Below are 17,141 nucleotides of genomic sequence, written 5' to 3'. Positions count from 1 at the left end.
TTTGTGGGATCTTGTTTTTGTGTAGTGGCTTCGTAGCCTGCAGAACTTTACGTTCGTGTGTATTTTGTTGTTTGGTCTGTGCTCAGTTAATAAATTAATATGTTCGCCTACCACGCTGCACCTTGGTCCGAGCCGTCAATCAACGAGCGTGACAGAAGATCCCACCACAAACGGACCAAGCAGCGTGGCCAGGAGGAGCAGACATCGTGGACATGGGAGGAGATCTTGGACGGAAAGGGATCCTGGACGTGGGAAGAGATCCGGGCAGGTATGGATCGCCTTCAATGGGAGCAGACGGAGGCAGCGAGGGCGGATCAAGGGCGACTCCGAAGGTCACGACCACGACGGAAGCCCGAGAGGCAGCCCCAAATATTTTTTGGGGGGGCATACGGGGTGGTTGGCGGAGCCAGGTTTCAGACCAGAGCCAACTCCCCGCACTCGCTTTAAGGAGCGTGTGACCGTTCAGGCACCCTGTTATACGGTGATACGCACTGTGTCTCCAGTGCGCATTCACAGCCCGGTGCGCTTGGGGCCAGCTCCTCGCACTTGCCGTGCGAAAGTGAGCAGCCAGGACAGGTTACGCCGGCTCAGCGCTCCTGGTCTCCAGTACGCCTCCTCGGTCCAGTATATCCTGCGCCGGTCCTACGCACTGTGTCGCCAGTGCGCCTTCACAGCCCAGTGCGTCCTGTGCCCGCGCCCCGCACTTGCCGGGCTAAAGTGAGCATCCAGCCAGGGCGTATTGTGCCAGCTCTATGCTCCAGACCTCCAGTGCGCCTCCACGGCCCAGTATATCCTGCGCCGGCTCTACGCACAGCCCAGTGCGTCCTGTGCCAGTGCCCCGCACTTGCCGGGCTCCAGTGATGATCCATGGCCCAAAGCCTCCAGTGATGATCCATGGCCCGAAGCCTCCAGTGATGATCCATGGTACGAAGCCTCCAGTGATGATCCATGGCCCGAAGCCTCCAGTGAAGGTCCATGGCCCGGAGCCTCCTGCGATGACCCACGGTCCGTAGTCTCCGGCGACGACCCACGGTCCGTAGTCTCCGGCAACGACCCATGGTCCGGTTCCTCCGGCGACGACCCACGGTCCGGTTCCTCCGGCGACGACCCACGGCCCGGAGCTTCCAGCGACGACCGACGGTCCGGAGCTTCCGGCGACGATACACAGTGCGGTTCCTCCGGCGACGATCCACGGTCCGGAGCTTCCGGCGACGATCCCCGCACCAGAGTCGCCACCGAAGATGGCGGATCCGCGAGCGGAGCGGGGTCTACGTCCCGCACTGGAGCCGCCACCGAGGCTAGATGCCCACCCGGACCCTCCCCTAATGAGTCAGGTTTTTGCGGCTGGAGTCCGCACCTTTGGGGGGGTACAGTCACGCCCTGACCTGAGAGATCCCTTTTATTCTCTATTTGGTTAGGTCAGGGTGTGATTTGGGTGGGAATTCTAGGTTTTCTATTTCTTTGTTGGCCAGGTATGGTTCCCAATCAGAGGCAGCTGTCTATCGTTGTCTCTGATTGGGGATCATACTTAGGCAGCCTTTTTCCCACCTTAGTTTGTGGGATCTTGTTTTTGTGTAGTGGCTTCGTAGCCTGCAGAACTTTACGTTCGTGTGTATTTTGTTGTTTGGTCTGTGTTCAGTTAATAAATTAATATCTTCACCTACCACGCTGCACCTTGGTCCGAGCCGTCAATCAACGAGCGTGACAGTGGTTCATCACAGCCTATTCTTATGTTTTGAGAAGGGAAATGTCTTCCTTTGAACAAATGTAATTTCTATCACAAAACCTGCCTCTATTTGCATCACCATGTTCCTCCGTTTGTTCTGCTTCCACAGTGATTCCTCTAAAGACTCAGCTGGCCTACAAGATTCTGGAGCGCGGTCGCATGCGCTTCTGGCTGCAGGCTGAGCACATCTCCTCTGCTGTCACCTATAAGTTCTTAGCTAACAACAATGAACTCTCACCGACTAGCGTAAGACTCACCTCCTCATTCCTGTCAACACTAAACCGACACATTGCCTTTGTCCCAAATGGCACCCTATTTCTGCATAGGGCACTTTTGACCCCCATTCTTTATTTAGTGCACTTCTTTAGACACCTTTTTGGCATACAGTGCACAACTCCTGGCTAGAGCCCTTGGATGCTGACCCTATGGGCGTCTGGTCAAAAGTAGTGCATTATACAGGAAATAGTGTGTCGTTTCGGACACAACATTGTAATTGAACTCACAATGGACTTGCTCAGACAACTTGTTTTCTCTTTGTACCAGACATTCTGCTCTATCGTCACTATGTCATGGCATGAATAGACTTTTAAGCCAAGACTACACTGGATTACACAACATAACCACATTATTGGATTCGCCCATTACGATTCCTCAACATTCACTCAATAGAGTCCTCTGCTGTAAACTTTCTTGGTGTGTTCTTCTTTGTGTTCTCAGCCAAATCATGCGAGTCACGACGTGGAGGCTGGCATCATTGAGTTTGTGCTGGATCATTTCACAGAGGATAGTGAGGGCACTTTTACTGTTCAGATTGAGGATGGCAAAGCCAGAGGACAGTCCTCTCTGGTGCTAATCGGAGCTGGTGAGAGCCTGTCTGCTGTGGGGGTTGTACTCTAATCCAGGATAGGGCTCCGTGAGGGATCCAGGATTTATCCCCTGTATCACTTTGTTTGGGTTCTAGATTTCAAGGCAGCTCTCGCAGACGCAGAACACCAAAGGAGCGAGTACATCAGAGTGAAAGAAGGTAACAGTGTTTCAAAATATGCAGTCCTCTAGTGTTTGGGAAATTAATTCGAGTAATATTTAAATGAAGTATGAATTTCAAACAGCCAATACACTAAGATTATGATTTTATATCATAATGATTTATTCCTTCAAAATGGTTCACATTATTTATGGCAACCACACACTGTTATCACACCTGCAAATCCATAAACCACTCATTGTTACAAGGATATTATTAATATTACAAGGATACAAGGGTGTTATTAGCAAAACAATTTATGAAATCTGACCTTCATATGACCCCTCTCCCCCCTCCCTCCCTCTATCCCCCTGCCCCTCTCTCTCTCTCTCTCTCTCTCTCTCTCCGACCTTCATGACCCCTCTCCCCCCTCCCTCCCTCTATCCCCCCCGCCCCCCTCTCTCTCACCCTCCTGCTTTCTGTCTCTCTTGCCCTCTTTCCAGGCCCCTACTTCAGTGAGTTTCTGTCAGTCCATGTCGGGGATGACTGCTCTGTGGCGCTCGTCTGCAAGGTAATTAAACATTCACCTAAAGCTCAATTAGATTAATCCAAGAGATTAAATGAAAATGATGGCTACTGCCAATTGAAATGACAGACACAGTCAGCATGAATCATCTCAGTTGTTGTTCCCCTGCGTTGACAGATGTTGTTGTAGTGCAGGCATGCCTCTTTGTTTGGGCTGGTCCACCTACCCCGTGGGCTATGGGTTCTGTTGTTTCATAATGCAGGTGGATAATCTGAAGAAGGAAACTGCGCTGCACTGGTTCAAGGATAACGTTGAGATTACCCCTGAAGGGCCAGTCAGTCTGGCATCTGGAGCCAGAGACTCAGGGAGCAAGCTTCCTATATCCCTGGTAATTTTATCACACAGACACATACATTCTAAAGATTGAACAAACGACAGGTAACTGCCAAAATAAAGGAAACATCAACAAAGTGTTTTAACAGGGCATTGGGCTCTCACGAGCCACCAGAGCTGCCAGAACAGCTCCAATGCGCCTTGGCATAGGTTCTACAAGTGTCTGGAACTCTATTGGAGGGATGCGACACCATTCTTCCATGAAAAATGTCATAATTTGGTGTTTTGTTCATGGTGGTGGAAAACACTGTCTCAGGCGCCGCTCCAGAATCTCCCGCAAGTGTTCAATTGCGTTAAGATGTGTTGACTGACACACACACACACTTTAAACCCCCTATTCTCCTTTGAGACCCCTCTTTCAAAGTCACTGATATCGCTTCTTCTATCTATGGGAGCCAAAATAATAATAATTTTATACATGACCCTAATAGCTGATGTATGCTTGATCTGGCGGTGCTGTCCGGAGGCTCCGTATGGAGGGTGTGATGCAATTGCGGAGCCTCCGGAGGCTTGCGGAGGCCAAATCGAGCTCCCTCCCATTTTTTGTAACAATGCGGAGGGCTCTGCATTGACATGATTGGTTGATAGTAGATGGGGGCGGGAGGTCTCACTTCCTTCACAACAGCTCTGCTCTGCGAAGCGCAAGAAGTATGAATGCCCTGACTTAAGGGTAAGTGCTGTACAGACACTGCAGAAGTCAGATTGACCATGCAGAGCTTTTAAGCATGATGCAATGTTTTAATTGCTTAATTAACTCAGGAACCACACCTGTGTGAAGCACCTGCTTTCAATATACTTTGTATCCCTCATTTACTCAAGTGTTTCCTTTATTTTGGCAGTTACCTGTACATATAATAGCAGGTGTTACTGTATGTGGACAATAGGCAGAAACACAATGACATTTCTTAGAAACTCAGTAATTTTGATAGTCTACAGTAAAAGGACCTTGCAGTCTGATTAGGCGCATTCATCCTATGACTTCTATTGCTGGAAATCTCAAGGCAGTCATTGAGAACAGAATTGTTGTTGAGTACAATTCTGAGCAGGCCTGTGACTTTCCATATCATAAACAAACATCTAGACACAGTCCGGCCAAGCAAGAGTTAGTCAGACTAATACTAATACTCTGTATTACCCTTGTTTGTGTTGAAGTAGGGTATTATCCGCCTACACAGTCATGCTGTCAGTTCCTAGGCTGTATACCACAGGAGGTTGGTGGCACCTTAATTGGGGAGGACGGGCTCGTGGTAATGTTTGGAGCGGAATGTGTTTGATGCCAATTCCATTCGCTCCGTTCCAGCTATTATTATGAGCCGTCCTCCCCTCAGCAGCCTCCACTGGTTCACACAATAGGACGACACAAACAGCCACCAAAACATTTGGTAATGTACTGTGATGTAATGTAAGGGAAGTAAGAGGTGCAGTCAAGGCGAGTTTTGACTCGAGGTCCTAGGGGCACCAGTCATGTATAGGAAACAAGAGGAATAACCCTGAGGGGAAGAAGACGAACGCCTCGATCCTCAGTAAAACACTGCTGTCATAGAAAGCAGTCACTTCCAATGATGTCATTATAAATATTCACACCCTGCAGTCATACTCTGTCCTCACAAAGCTATGAGATGGAAGAGGTTACTCTGATCCTGTGCTTGACATACAGCCTGTTTGATATTGCTCATCAAGTGGCCACATGTAAGTGCCAGAAGTGCTGAGAAATATTATATGAAATTGAGACAATAGCTAGGTTTGCATCCAATTGGCGATAGATTTTCTTGCGAATATTCAGAAATCTGCGTAAAGGTGTGTTTCCACCAAACTGACTTGTTGCAGATAAAAATCAGTGTGTGATGACGTAGTGCACAGAAAATAATTGTTTTGTTTTTATGTACCAAATAAAAATCTGAAGTCAATGTATTTCCATCGCATTTTCAACTCTAGCGATATTTCTGTCACAACAAATGTTGCGTTAAATAGCAAATGTGCTAGCCTACTCTGGTCTTGGCAAGTGCACACTAGCCAACAGCTCGCAGATACAGTGCGGGTACACTGTGCGGAAGGCTAGTCAACATGATGAGATTATTATGGACAAGAGCGAGAATATTTTTTATTTATCAAACGGCAGTCAAGCATCAACCCTCATGTCACCAGAATAAGACCCTTGGTATTTATTGGAAAGGAGCATCAAGCTCATCACCTTGCACTTTCATCACCCTGTGAAGTTCATCATAATTTATTTCATCTGTAGCCTAATAAACTGCATGCTTTCCCCAGTCGTAGTTGGAGGAGTGGAGGACTACACACGCGCGATGATACTTCGATATGATGGTTATTATATCAATATTTGCCTCATAAAGGCACTTCCACTGCCATTTCTCGCATAATACATTTTACCAACACAAAAAGATCTCACCATGTCGAACTAACAAATTATCTGTCGGCATTTATAAAATTGTACTGAAACTTCCTGTTTCCATCACAGCTGTTTTTCTTTTAATACGGTATGCCTATACTCACATATAAAAACTGTGGACGGAAATGTGGTTAGATATACTGCACGAACCGGAACTTACTAAGGCAAAACAATTCCATCTCAATGTAATGAAGTTAATTAAGCTTACGTGGTCAGTGCTACAGTTACAGAGGGTAGTATCTACTGCATTTGTAATTTGATCCCTGAAATTGTGTTTTTTTAAAAATCCAACCTAGTTCTCCAAGGCTTCCACTGGCATTTACAAAGCTACCATCAGTGACAACAGAGGAAAGGATCAGTCCCAAATTGATATATCCGGCCATGGTAAATATTATTATGAAAACTATACCATGTTGTATGTGAAATATATTGTCTTACTGTGAACATACTTTGAAGGTAATTTTGTTCTATCAACATCTCTTACAGCTTTTGATGAAATTATCGACAAGCTTTCTAAACTTGCTGGTAGGTACTAATATCTTCAAGTTTAGCTTGCTTGATTGCCACTTCCCTTTTGCATACTTTAGCCTACCATAACATACTTTAGCAATATTTTTTGAACTAATTTCAGTTTATTCTACTCATTATTCAACCATGGCAATAAATCCGTTGGACTTGATTGTTAGATTACAGATAATTTGTTCCTCACACAGTTCTGTGGTTTTTCTCAGTACAGCTAAATCAGTGCAGCAAAACTAATGAGGAGGATTACACAGCCAGTGGGCATATCAAGGGTCCCGTTACTCTACCCTCATGAACTGGGCTGAAGTAACAAATCTGTACCTGTCATCCTAGCCTGAAGTCATATCCCAATTACAGCATTTGTTGTACTGATTTCCGATTCCCTGCACTGGCCAACCAATTAGTAAACCACAGCAAATCCCCAAGTTGTGTCTATCTAAGAAGATATATTATTAATTTAAGACATATAGAACATAAATGTCAGCATATGTACACTAAAGGACGTTTGGGTTTTCCTTTTCGCTCACCAGGATCCTCTGCAGCTGAGTTGGCAATTCACAGCACTGCAACAGGCATTCAGCTCCAATGCCACATGAAATACTATACAGAAGAGATGAAAATCCATTGGCTGCACGTGTAAGCATATGAACTTTTCTTTTATTCAATTATGTAGAGAATGCGAAATTATGCAATTTTTTATGGAAATAGAATCCACAGAAGGTTTAATCCCAAAGCGTAACATGAGCCAAGCATGTAAACATGATTTGAGATTTTCTCTAAAATTGTGACTCTTCAGTAAAAAATTTAAACAAGAGTGACACCACAGCCTTTCTTCACACACTATCAATACAAAACAAATATCAACTCTCCCTAATGCTCTGTCCTAAGGAAATATTTAGTAGGCCTACCTAGCAGAACAGCTACAGGATTAAAAGAAAACACTTGAGGGAAGTCATCGGTTACAGCAGCTTGTGTAAGGCAAACCAGTTTCAGCTAAACCATGCGGATCTTCTAATCCCTGTATGAACATTTTGGAGTAGCTGCTTCAGGTTTTTCTTTCTTCTGGCGTGCATGTCATAGACAAGGGGAGCATGTTTCAAAGCATGGCAACAATTTCACACGCAATGACTGAACAAAGCTCACCATTTCCCATGATTCCTCACAAATTTGAGCTTGGCAAATTTCAGGTCCTCCCTGACTGCCAAGAGGGCCCTGGTACATACATAAGATAATGATGATGCTCAAATGGTCCAGCAGCTGGTCCTTATTTGATAAACTACTAGAAAATGACACTTATTATGAGAGAAATCTGGAAATTCAACAATTTTCATTAGAATCAATCACAATTTCATGTTATGTTTTTATGATCATGTTCTCCTAATAAGCTCTTCACTGTGAATTAGAGTTTATACCATTTTTCATTGACTGCTCTTTAGGGGCCTACTCAATCCAACACAATGGATACCTTCAGTAGCAAAACTTGGATTAGTTTTTTTCAATCCCAAAACAATACTTATTGTGCTCCAACGGTTCCTCCTCTTTCACCATTTCAGGGACAGTAAACTCTCTCACTCTGAGAAGGTGCATATTGGAGGTACCCCTGCCATGGCCAGTATGGAGATCCTTGAACCCACAGACAGGGATAAGGGTCTTTACCACGTCCATATAATAGATACGGAGAAGACCTACACTCGCACCATTGACCTTTCTGGACACGGTAAGTCAGATTAAATAGACAGTATATATGCCGTTGTACTTTAATAACCTACTTCTCCTTCTGTCTTGCAAATAGCATAACACATGAACGCAGTGATATTAGCACATTCAGCATGTATGAACCTCAAGGACAATGCCAGGATAATGGTAACCTGGAAATGATACACCTGATAAATGGAGTTCGTAATTTTGGATATTCACATTCATTCGTATGCATTGGATTCCCAGCCCAGTCTTCATTAGTATGTTTACCTAACATCTGAATGTAGAAAAAGCAGAGGTTGTGCAGTACCAGTCAAAAGTTTGGACACAGCTACTCATTTAAGGGTTTTTCTTAGTTTTTTACTATTTTCTACATTGTAGAATAACAGTGAAGACATCAAAACTATGAAATAACACATATGGAATCATGTAGTAACCAAAAAAGTGTTAAACAAAGTAGCCACCCTTTGCCTTGATGACAGCGTTGCACACTCTTGGCATTCTCTCAACCAGCTTCACCTGGAATGCTTTTCCAACAGTCTTGAAGGAGTTCCCACATATGCTGAGCACTTGTTGGCTGCTTTTGTGGAGGCCAGGTCATCTGATGCAGCACTCCATCACTCTCCTTCTTGGGTCAAATAGCCCTTACACAGCCTGGAGGTGTGTTGGGTCATTGTCCTGTTGAAAAACAAATGATAGTCCCACTAAGCCCAAACCAGATGGGATGGTGTATCGCTACAGAATGCTGTGGTAGCCATGCTGGTTAAGTGTACCTTGAATTCTAAATAAATAACAGACAGTCTCACCAGCAAAGCACCCCGACACATCACACCTCCTCCTCCATGCTTCACGGTGGGAACCACACATGCAGAGATAATCCATTCACCTACTCTGCGTCTCACAAAGACACGACGGTTGGAACCAAAAATGTCAAATTTGGACTCCTCAGATCAAAGGACACATTTCCACCGGTCTAATGTCCATTGCTCGTGTTTCATCATAGCGCTTGATGTTTTTTGCGACTGCACTTGAAGAAACATTCAAAGTTCTTGAAATTTTCTGGATTGACTGACCATGTCTTAAGGTAATGATGGACTGTCGTTTATCTTTGCTTATTTGAGCTGTTCTTGCCATAATATGGACTTGGTCTTTTACCAAATAGTGCTTTCTTCTGTATACCACCCCAACCTTGTCACAACACAACTGATTGGCTCAAACGCATTAATTCCACAAATTAACCTTTAACAAGGCACACCTGTTAATTGAAATGCATTCCAGTTGACTACCTCATGAAGCTGGTTGAGAGAATGCCAAGAGTATGCAACGCTGTCATCAAGGCAAAGGGTGGCTACTTTGAAGAATCTCAAATAGAAAATCTATTTTGGTTAAAAGTAAAAATAAAGAAAAACCTTGGAATGAGTAGGTGTGTCCAAACTTTTGACTGGTAGTGTATATCATTACCATAGCTCAGGCTGTATATCAATGAGGTGGAGCCTTCAGCTGGACCTCAGCAATGAGAACACTGCACATCTTTATCAAAATGACCAACTACTAAACACTGTTGTAGTTTTTATCAAACCACCTCCAACTATTGGCCACTCTACTGTTGTCCTGCCACAGACTTAGAATAACCCATGCAGTGTCCAGTTTAGATGGTTGTTTTTCGGATTTCTACATTTATAATACAAAGAAAAGGGCATCTTTGCAGCTGGGTACACAGAAGCAAGCAGCATATTTAGGCTAATCCGGGGGATGAAATAACAGGAACAACAATATCAAAGGCGCAATCCTGGCTCAGACTTCAGTTAGTCAACAGACTGTTTGATGACTAACATAATCAAGGGCTGGTCCCTGACAGGTCATGCGATGTGTGGGCTGGAAACAGTAATGAGTGAGCGAGGATGAGCTATTTCAGGCAAAACAGAACAACATTACAATAATGAGGTACGATATGTCTCTGCTGCACTGCTGTTATGTCTCCAAGACAAGTAGCAGTAAGAACGGCAACAAAAAGAAAGAAAGAAGGTTACTCCTTCTACACTTCAACATTGGTTTTGTATGGTGTAACATTCATTATAAACTGGGTGGTTCGAGCCCTGAATGCTGATTGGCTGACAGCCGTAGTATATCAGACCGTATACCAAGGGTACGACCCAAACAATATTTTAACTGCTCTAATTACGTTGGTAACCAGTTTATAATAGCAATAAGGAACCTCGGGGGGTTTGTGATATATAGCCAATATACCACAGCTAAGGGCTGTGTCCAGGCACTCCACGTTGCGTCGTGCGAAAATAGCTATAATAAATAATAATAACCAATCTTTTCTTTCTCTTCTACAGCCTACGATAAAGCCTTTGCAGAATTCACAACTCTAAAGTAAGATTATCACGTCATAATTCAGTTCAGTATATACATTTCCGTGTTATTTCATGCACATGTATGCAGTGCATTAATACTATATGCATTTCATGTTCTTACAGCTAAAACACAGCTTGAATTCCTACATAGTATTGTGGCAATGCAGAGCATGTGTATGGAGTCACAGTCTTGGGATGAACTATACCAAGCCTCACTGTGCTAATGAACTCACTAACAATGCAATTTTTCTCGTTTTCCAGAGAGGAAGCATATGCTGAAGCCAGTGAGTATATTCTCTTGTCATAATGGCTCTGTCATAATGGCTCTGATCGTGGCTCTGTGGGAATTTTTCTTATTCTGGCAATATTGTGATTATATGATATCTTCATTTTTAGACCGTGGCAAAGTGCTGGGCGGTCTCCCTGATGTTGTTACCATCATGGAGAAGAAGGTAATGTATGTTTTATTTTGCAATTGAATACCATGATGGGAATATATTTAACACTGGAACAGGTGACCAGACATGGTTTAACACATTGCGAAGGTCAGTGTCAAATATCATAACCAGGTGGATGCAGCTTATGTCCACTGTAGCCTACTGTTGCATAATACACAGCACCAGTAGTGGGAAAAGTACCCAATTTCCATACTTGAGTAAAAGTAAAGATACCTTAGAAGAAAATGTCTCAAGTAAAAGTGAAAGCCACTCAGTAAAATACTACTTGAGTAAAAGTCAAAAATTATTTGGTTTTAAATAAGCTTAAGTATCAACAGTAAATGTAATTGCTAAAATATACTTAAGTATCAAAAGTAAAAGTATTTCAAAATCCTTATATTAAGCAAACCAGACGGCACCATTTTCTTGTTTTTTTTAATTTACAGATAGCCAGGGGCACACTCCAACACTCAGACATCATTTACAAACGAAGCATGTGTTTAGTGAGTCCACCAGATCAGAGGCAGTAGGGATGACCAGGGATGTTCTCTTGATAAGTGCGTGAATTGGATCATCTTCCTGTCCTGCTAAGCATTCAAAATGTAACAAGTACTTTTGGGTGTCAGAGAAAATGTATGGAGTTCTTTAGGAATGTAGTGAAGTAAAAGTTGTCAAAAATATAACTAAAGTACAGATACCCAATACAACTACTTAAGTAGTACTCTAAAGTATTTTTACTTAAGTACTTTACAGCACTGCACAGCACTGAAGAATCACCCTTAGGGGGAAGATTGTGGAGATATATTGCATTTCACAGCACCTCATGTCTGGTTTCATACAGCATATGATATATAGTGGGAAAAACATAAACTGGGGTCCTTATGAAACACATGCAGAGTGATGTACAGTATGTGCTAGCAATATTCTGTAGACATGTTATAGAGGTATATGGTTTGCATAATGGCAGAATAGGGCTACTTGTAAAGGTCACTGTAACCGCACCTCTCTCCAAAGTGACTACACACGCTTGTTTGTAGTGTGATTGGTTATTTTACCTTGGGGCTGCAAGAGGGGAAAGACTAGGGATTTAACAAGACACGATAAGCATAGTAACCACTGATTAAATCAAAAAACAGCACTCCAACATTCCATCGTCTTCTGTTATATCTGTTCTGGTAACCACAGTCTTTCCATTCCTTCAATTCCTTTGCCCTGCTTGGTAGACCCTGAGTTTGACCTGCACAGTGTGCGGTGACCCCAAACCTCAAGTCACCTGGTTAAAAAATGGTGTGGAGGTGTATCCCGATGGCCAGTACTTGGTGTCCCTTGAGTCCGGGAGGTTCGCCAGTCTCACCATCAAGGGTGTGTCCCTGGAAGACTGTGGCAGGTACTCTATGACGGTGCAGAACAAATATGGAGGAGAGTCTGTGGATATCGTTGTGAGCGTCTACAAGCATGGAGACACGATTCCACAGGCCAAACCAACGCTAACGCCCAAGTCCGTCATCCCACCTAAACGCCCTATTGAGATCCCAGGTCCCAAGGTTGTCACGCCTGCCCCTTCCCCAGCCCCTTCCCATGTCTCTTCTCCAGCCGGTGCCAAGTCCCCCACCCCTCCTAGGGGACTGAAGACTCCCACCCCAGCTCGTAGCATGAAGTCCCCTACCCCATCAAAGAGAAAGTAAACAACCGAAGCATTTCAATTCCAAAGAGAGACAAGACAATAAAAAGTGATTGATCTGTTAGCATGAGTCATGAAATATAACTTTATTGAAAGCTCGAATCCTTTATTGAAACATTAACAAAGCCCCAACCGCCTCTGTTTTGGTAAAAAGCTGTGGGATGGGCCTGGAGAAATGTAACCTCTCTCAAATTCATAGACAGAGCTATGGATGCAATTCATAGTTTTAACTGTGTTCTGAGGTTATACAGTGTGTGTTTACATTGCTTATGAACATTGGAGTAAAACAAGCTTATATTTTGGGTTCTGAGAGGGTATGACAGGTAGACTAATCTCATGAGGCATTTATAAGTTATTTCCTTGAGAGTCAGGTATATATCATTAATTTACAAGTCAAAAAATGGATGTAGCAACTAAGGATTCCAGCTTTAAGATTAGATATGTCATTTTTCACTGAGGGGGGGTTTACTAAGCTGAATGTGCCTTCTAATGAACTTGGCTCTGTCTCCCTTCGGGCGCTTTGGTGAAAATTGACCAGCTTTGATGTTTAGTTTATTACATCTCTGTTTTAAAAGCTGCACTTTCAATTAACTGGTGGACTGTTGAGGTATTGGCTCTCCTTACGGATGGATAACCCCAAAGTGCTGGACCTCCACTTAGCCTACAGCGGCAGGCGCAGCGATTCTAGTCACTGTCCTCAATAAATCACGTTACCCTCCTCGCCGCCAAATGTCTCCGTCTGCTTTTGTGCTAATAAAAAAGAGCAAAAATCACTTCCCACTGTGTGGTCCCTGAGCTGTTTACTGTTGGGTTCCAGCGCACACTCACCCAAGTTGTCTGAATACAATCGCAATGTAAAATGTATAGGCCTGTAGCCACTCTAATCGCTTATCTGAATCACATCAGCACTTTTCACTTCCTCTTTGCCCACTCTCATTTTCAACTCCACAAATCAATTCATGTATATGGAGCACCTGTTTGCACACTGCCAACTTGCCATCAGATTCCCCACTATTCAATGGGAGTTGTTAATCAAGTATCTCCACAAGGATATTGTTAATAAATCACAATCACACGTCTACTTTTGGCGGGAAAGGAATTCACTTTATTAATGTTGTGTTCTAACCTAATTAAGTGTGTTCATTTCAAAAAGCCAAATATGAGTGCAAGCCAATTAATTATTTGCATCAAAAGTGTTGTGTCCTTTTTCCGAGTTCATAGTTGATAAACTGTTTCAGCTTGACATACTTCAAAGCCCTATTCTGTCAAAAAGTCAATTTTCAATGGCACAGTTTTTTCTAATTTCACTGATAAACTGGAGTTGGGATTTGATTGGAATAATTAAAATGGAGGAAATTGGTCTTGTTTAGCTTTTGAAATCATTCTACATGTGACTGGAATTAAATGACACATATTTAATCACGGAACATTATTTCCTATATAAAACAAAGTTTTCTATAGCAACATATATCAATCAACTCAGTACATATCATAGTACCTCTATCCCTCGTCCCCTGAGAAATGCTCATAATATTGATTATTGCTACTCGTAAACAGGGGCTAAATGGACAAGCTGTAGAACTGTATTTTTAACCCCCATCAATAACCTAAATGTGCATTTCAAGTCAAATACAGTATAATATTGTAGCCATTCCTTGAAATACAGTTTTGAGTAGCTCTTTCATTACACATGACCACATGGTGGCACTGGTGCTTCATACAGACACAGTCCATGTACAACCCGATGGGAGCCACCAGTCAAGACACTGAATCATGTGGCTTACTTTTACACATCGATTTGCTGTGGGTGGATGAATTACACCCCAAATACACACAAAAGCAAGGGATTTATGTAATTGTTGCTCCCAAAGGGGTTATTCAACAAACATGAAGATAAGCACATTAAATCATGAAGGTTTAAATCATACATTTTTACATTTGGAATGGTTCTGATATCACCCAAGGAATTCTTTTCAACAAGAATACTGGAATATGGGAATTATCTATAAGAATTGTAGGTAGCACTTTATTCTTAATGGTTCTGCTTAAATTGGTATTTACCAAGTGTTTACTAGGAAAGTATGTGTTAACACTGGGTTGTTTCTGGGTCATTTTACAGCACAATTGGTAACTACCTGTTACAAACATTGCTGGGTAAATCCCAAAGAAACAAATATATAATCCATATTATTAATGTATAATTAAAATTGTATTGTGTATTTTCTTAATTTTATTGAAATCAAGTAAATACCTAGTCCTTCCTGTACCATACTAAATTGTTTCGATGACTGATCATTATCAATGATTTCAAAATGGCCGTATGTGTCCATCGACTTAATAACCCCCCAAAAAGAGCATATCTACTGTAGTAACTTATATTGAGTCTGTGATACAATTAGGTTTATAACAGAAGTATCTCTTGGTTCTCGGAGCATGAGAGTAAAAAAAAAAGAATTTGAGATGACTTTGAAGTAGAAACTGCCATTGTTATCATTGGAGGCATTTTTCCCTTTCAGATAAAGTGAGTGTGGGTGATATCCTTTTGATGATACACTAACTTTCTCCATACAGAACAATAGAATGCTGCCAACAGACTCTCTCATAAATACAACAGCAAAACCACAAACTATTTTGAAATGATCAATCTTAATATTGTGAACTTAACCAGCTTTTTTTTATTTGACTATATGTAAAGTCAAAGCTAATTCTATGCGTTGCTTTGCTGTATACATCAATGTATTGTATCTAAACGTGAAATTGATTTCTCCAGTCTGCAATATCCAAGGTATTGTTCACCTGACCACTGGGGAGTTGGCTATACTGTGTGTAGTCGTCACAGGGAATTACTATGTGGTCAGTAAATTAAATACATCTGGTTTGGAATGTGGCCAGGACACGACGGTTAATACCTTTTCCTTCTACGATAAGTGTCCCAGAACCTTTTTTAATATCCATAGTGATGGATAGATCCGGACAATGGAGGATTTAGGCCCTCACTTGGGACATGCCAAGAAATACATCAGTGTTATTTGATAGTAGTAACTGGCTCACAGAACTGATACTCTATAAAGAAGATAAATCAGTGTTCATTTTGTAATACTGCACTCGTCTGAGACATAGCCCCCTGGGCACAGACGTCAATTCAACATCTATTCCACGTTGGTTAAATGTCATTTCATTGAAATGACGTGGAAACAACGTTGATTCAACCAGTGTGTGCCCAGTGGAAGGTTACTTTCTGACACCATGCAATTTTACTTAAACATATTTTGTGTTATAGGACAAGTACGTCATTTCATAGACATTACATAAAATAGACAGAAATGGTCAACTTTTTATCCATTAAGCTCTTTCTACGTTTCAGTTCCTGCTCAAAAAGTGTTCACCAGGGGTTCCCTGCACACCTTTAAAACAAATATTTGGTTTAAAAAACACGAATAAACATGATAAACATCCTATAATTCGATTCAGGCCATAGACACGTCATACAACATACTTGGAAAGTGGATCTTCAAGCTGCAGGCGAAATTTCCAATTTTCATTTATTCACCGACCAGACCAGCAGGATCACTACAACATGGAGTGGCATACCAAGATGAATATGGAGTCCAAGATGATTCATACCAATTGACCACATCTGACCACATTGAGAGGCATACCAATAGACCACTTCTTACAAACTCAAATGCCAAATATAATTTTGTGAATGAGGGTAACAAATAGCGTTTGTTTTGGTGCGTCTTTGTTGAGTCTTGTTTAAAAAGCAGTGTTTCATGGTGTTCACATACAGAGATGAAGGATCTTAATTTGACCAGTTTCTCACAGCAGGAAAATAATCCTGCAGCGACTGGAAATGTGAATTATTGTGTGGATTATAATTAGTTGACTTTTTTTGTAGGGGTTGATCCATTTCCTGCAACAACAGGGTGATCAAATTAAGATCCTACATCTGTAGGTGCTGTGTTAATTTTTTTTTTTTAAACGTATAACTAACATATACTTCCAAGGTGATTTAATGACAGTCCAGGGAGGATGGCAATCACATTCTACATTTTGAAGCTGGTCCACTCTGCGCCGTGGAATGACATGGCAGGGCCTCTGCATACTAAAGTCTCAGTCTGTTACAGTTATATAGTTCTTACATGATCCCCCCTCTCCTCTGTGGTGTCATGCACCAACATGGCGCAGTGTCTCCCGAGTGGCGCAGTGGTCTAAGGCACTGCATCGCAGTGCTAGCTGTGCCACTAGAGATCCTGGTTTGAATCCAGGCTCTGTCGTAGCCGGCCGCGACCGGGAGACCCATGGGGCGGCGCACAATTGGCCCAGCGTCGTCCAGGGCAGGGGAGGGAATGGCCGGCAGGGATGTAGCTCAGTTGGTAGAGCATGGCGTTTGCAACGCCAGGGTTGTGGGTTCGATTCCCATGGGG

The 17,141-nt window shown here is 42.6% G+C and overlaps 1 protein-coding gene across 2 annotated transcripts in view; it reads left to right on the top strand.

Annotated features, from left to right (window-relative positions):
- Positions 1-13,487, top strand: part of LOC121547684 (myomesin-2) — a 36,649-nt gene extending 23,162 nt beyond the window's left edge. For both annotated transcript variants that reach the window (XM_041859075.1, XM_041859076.1), the window contains 13 exons: positions 1,836-1,972; positions 2,444-2,588; positions 2,688-2,750; positions 3,194-3,261; positions 3,479-3,604; positions 6,313-6,400; positions 6,503-6,541; positions 7,069-7,174; positions 8,092-8,255; positions 10,579-10,615; positions 10,858-10,880; positions 10,993-11,048; positions 12,257-13,487. In XM_041859075.1, coding sequence (XP_041715009.1) covers positions 1,836-1,972; positions 2,444-2,588; positions 2,688-2,750; positions 3,194-3,261; positions 3,479-3,604; positions 6,313-6,400; positions 6,503-6,541; positions 7,069-7,174; positions 8,092-8,255; positions 10,579-10,615; positions 10,858-10,880; positions 10,993-11,048; positions 12,257-12,718 — 1,514 coding nt within the window. In that variant the 3' untranslated portion in view covers positions 12,719-13,487. The remainder of the gene's footprint in view (positions 1-1,835; positions 1,973-2,443; positions 2,589-2,687; positions 2,751-3,193; positions 3,262-3,478; positions 3,605-6,312; positions 6,401-6,502; positions 6,542-7,068; positions 7,175-8,091; positions 8,256-10,578; positions 10,616-10,857; positions 10,881-10,992; positions 11,049-12,256) is intronic.
- Positions 13,488-17,141: the final 3,654 nt, after the last annotated feature.

This window comes from Coregonus clupeaformis, chromosome 31 (genome assembly GCF_020615455.1).
Source record: "Coregonus clupeaformis isolate EN_2021a chromosome 31, ASM2061545v1, whole genome shotgun sequence".
Taxonomy (NCBI): Eukaryota; Metazoa; Chordata; class Actinopteri; order Salmoniformes; family Salmonidae; genus Coregonus; species Coregonus clupeaformis.
This window is presented reverse-complemented; position numbering and strand designations above follow the sequence as displayed.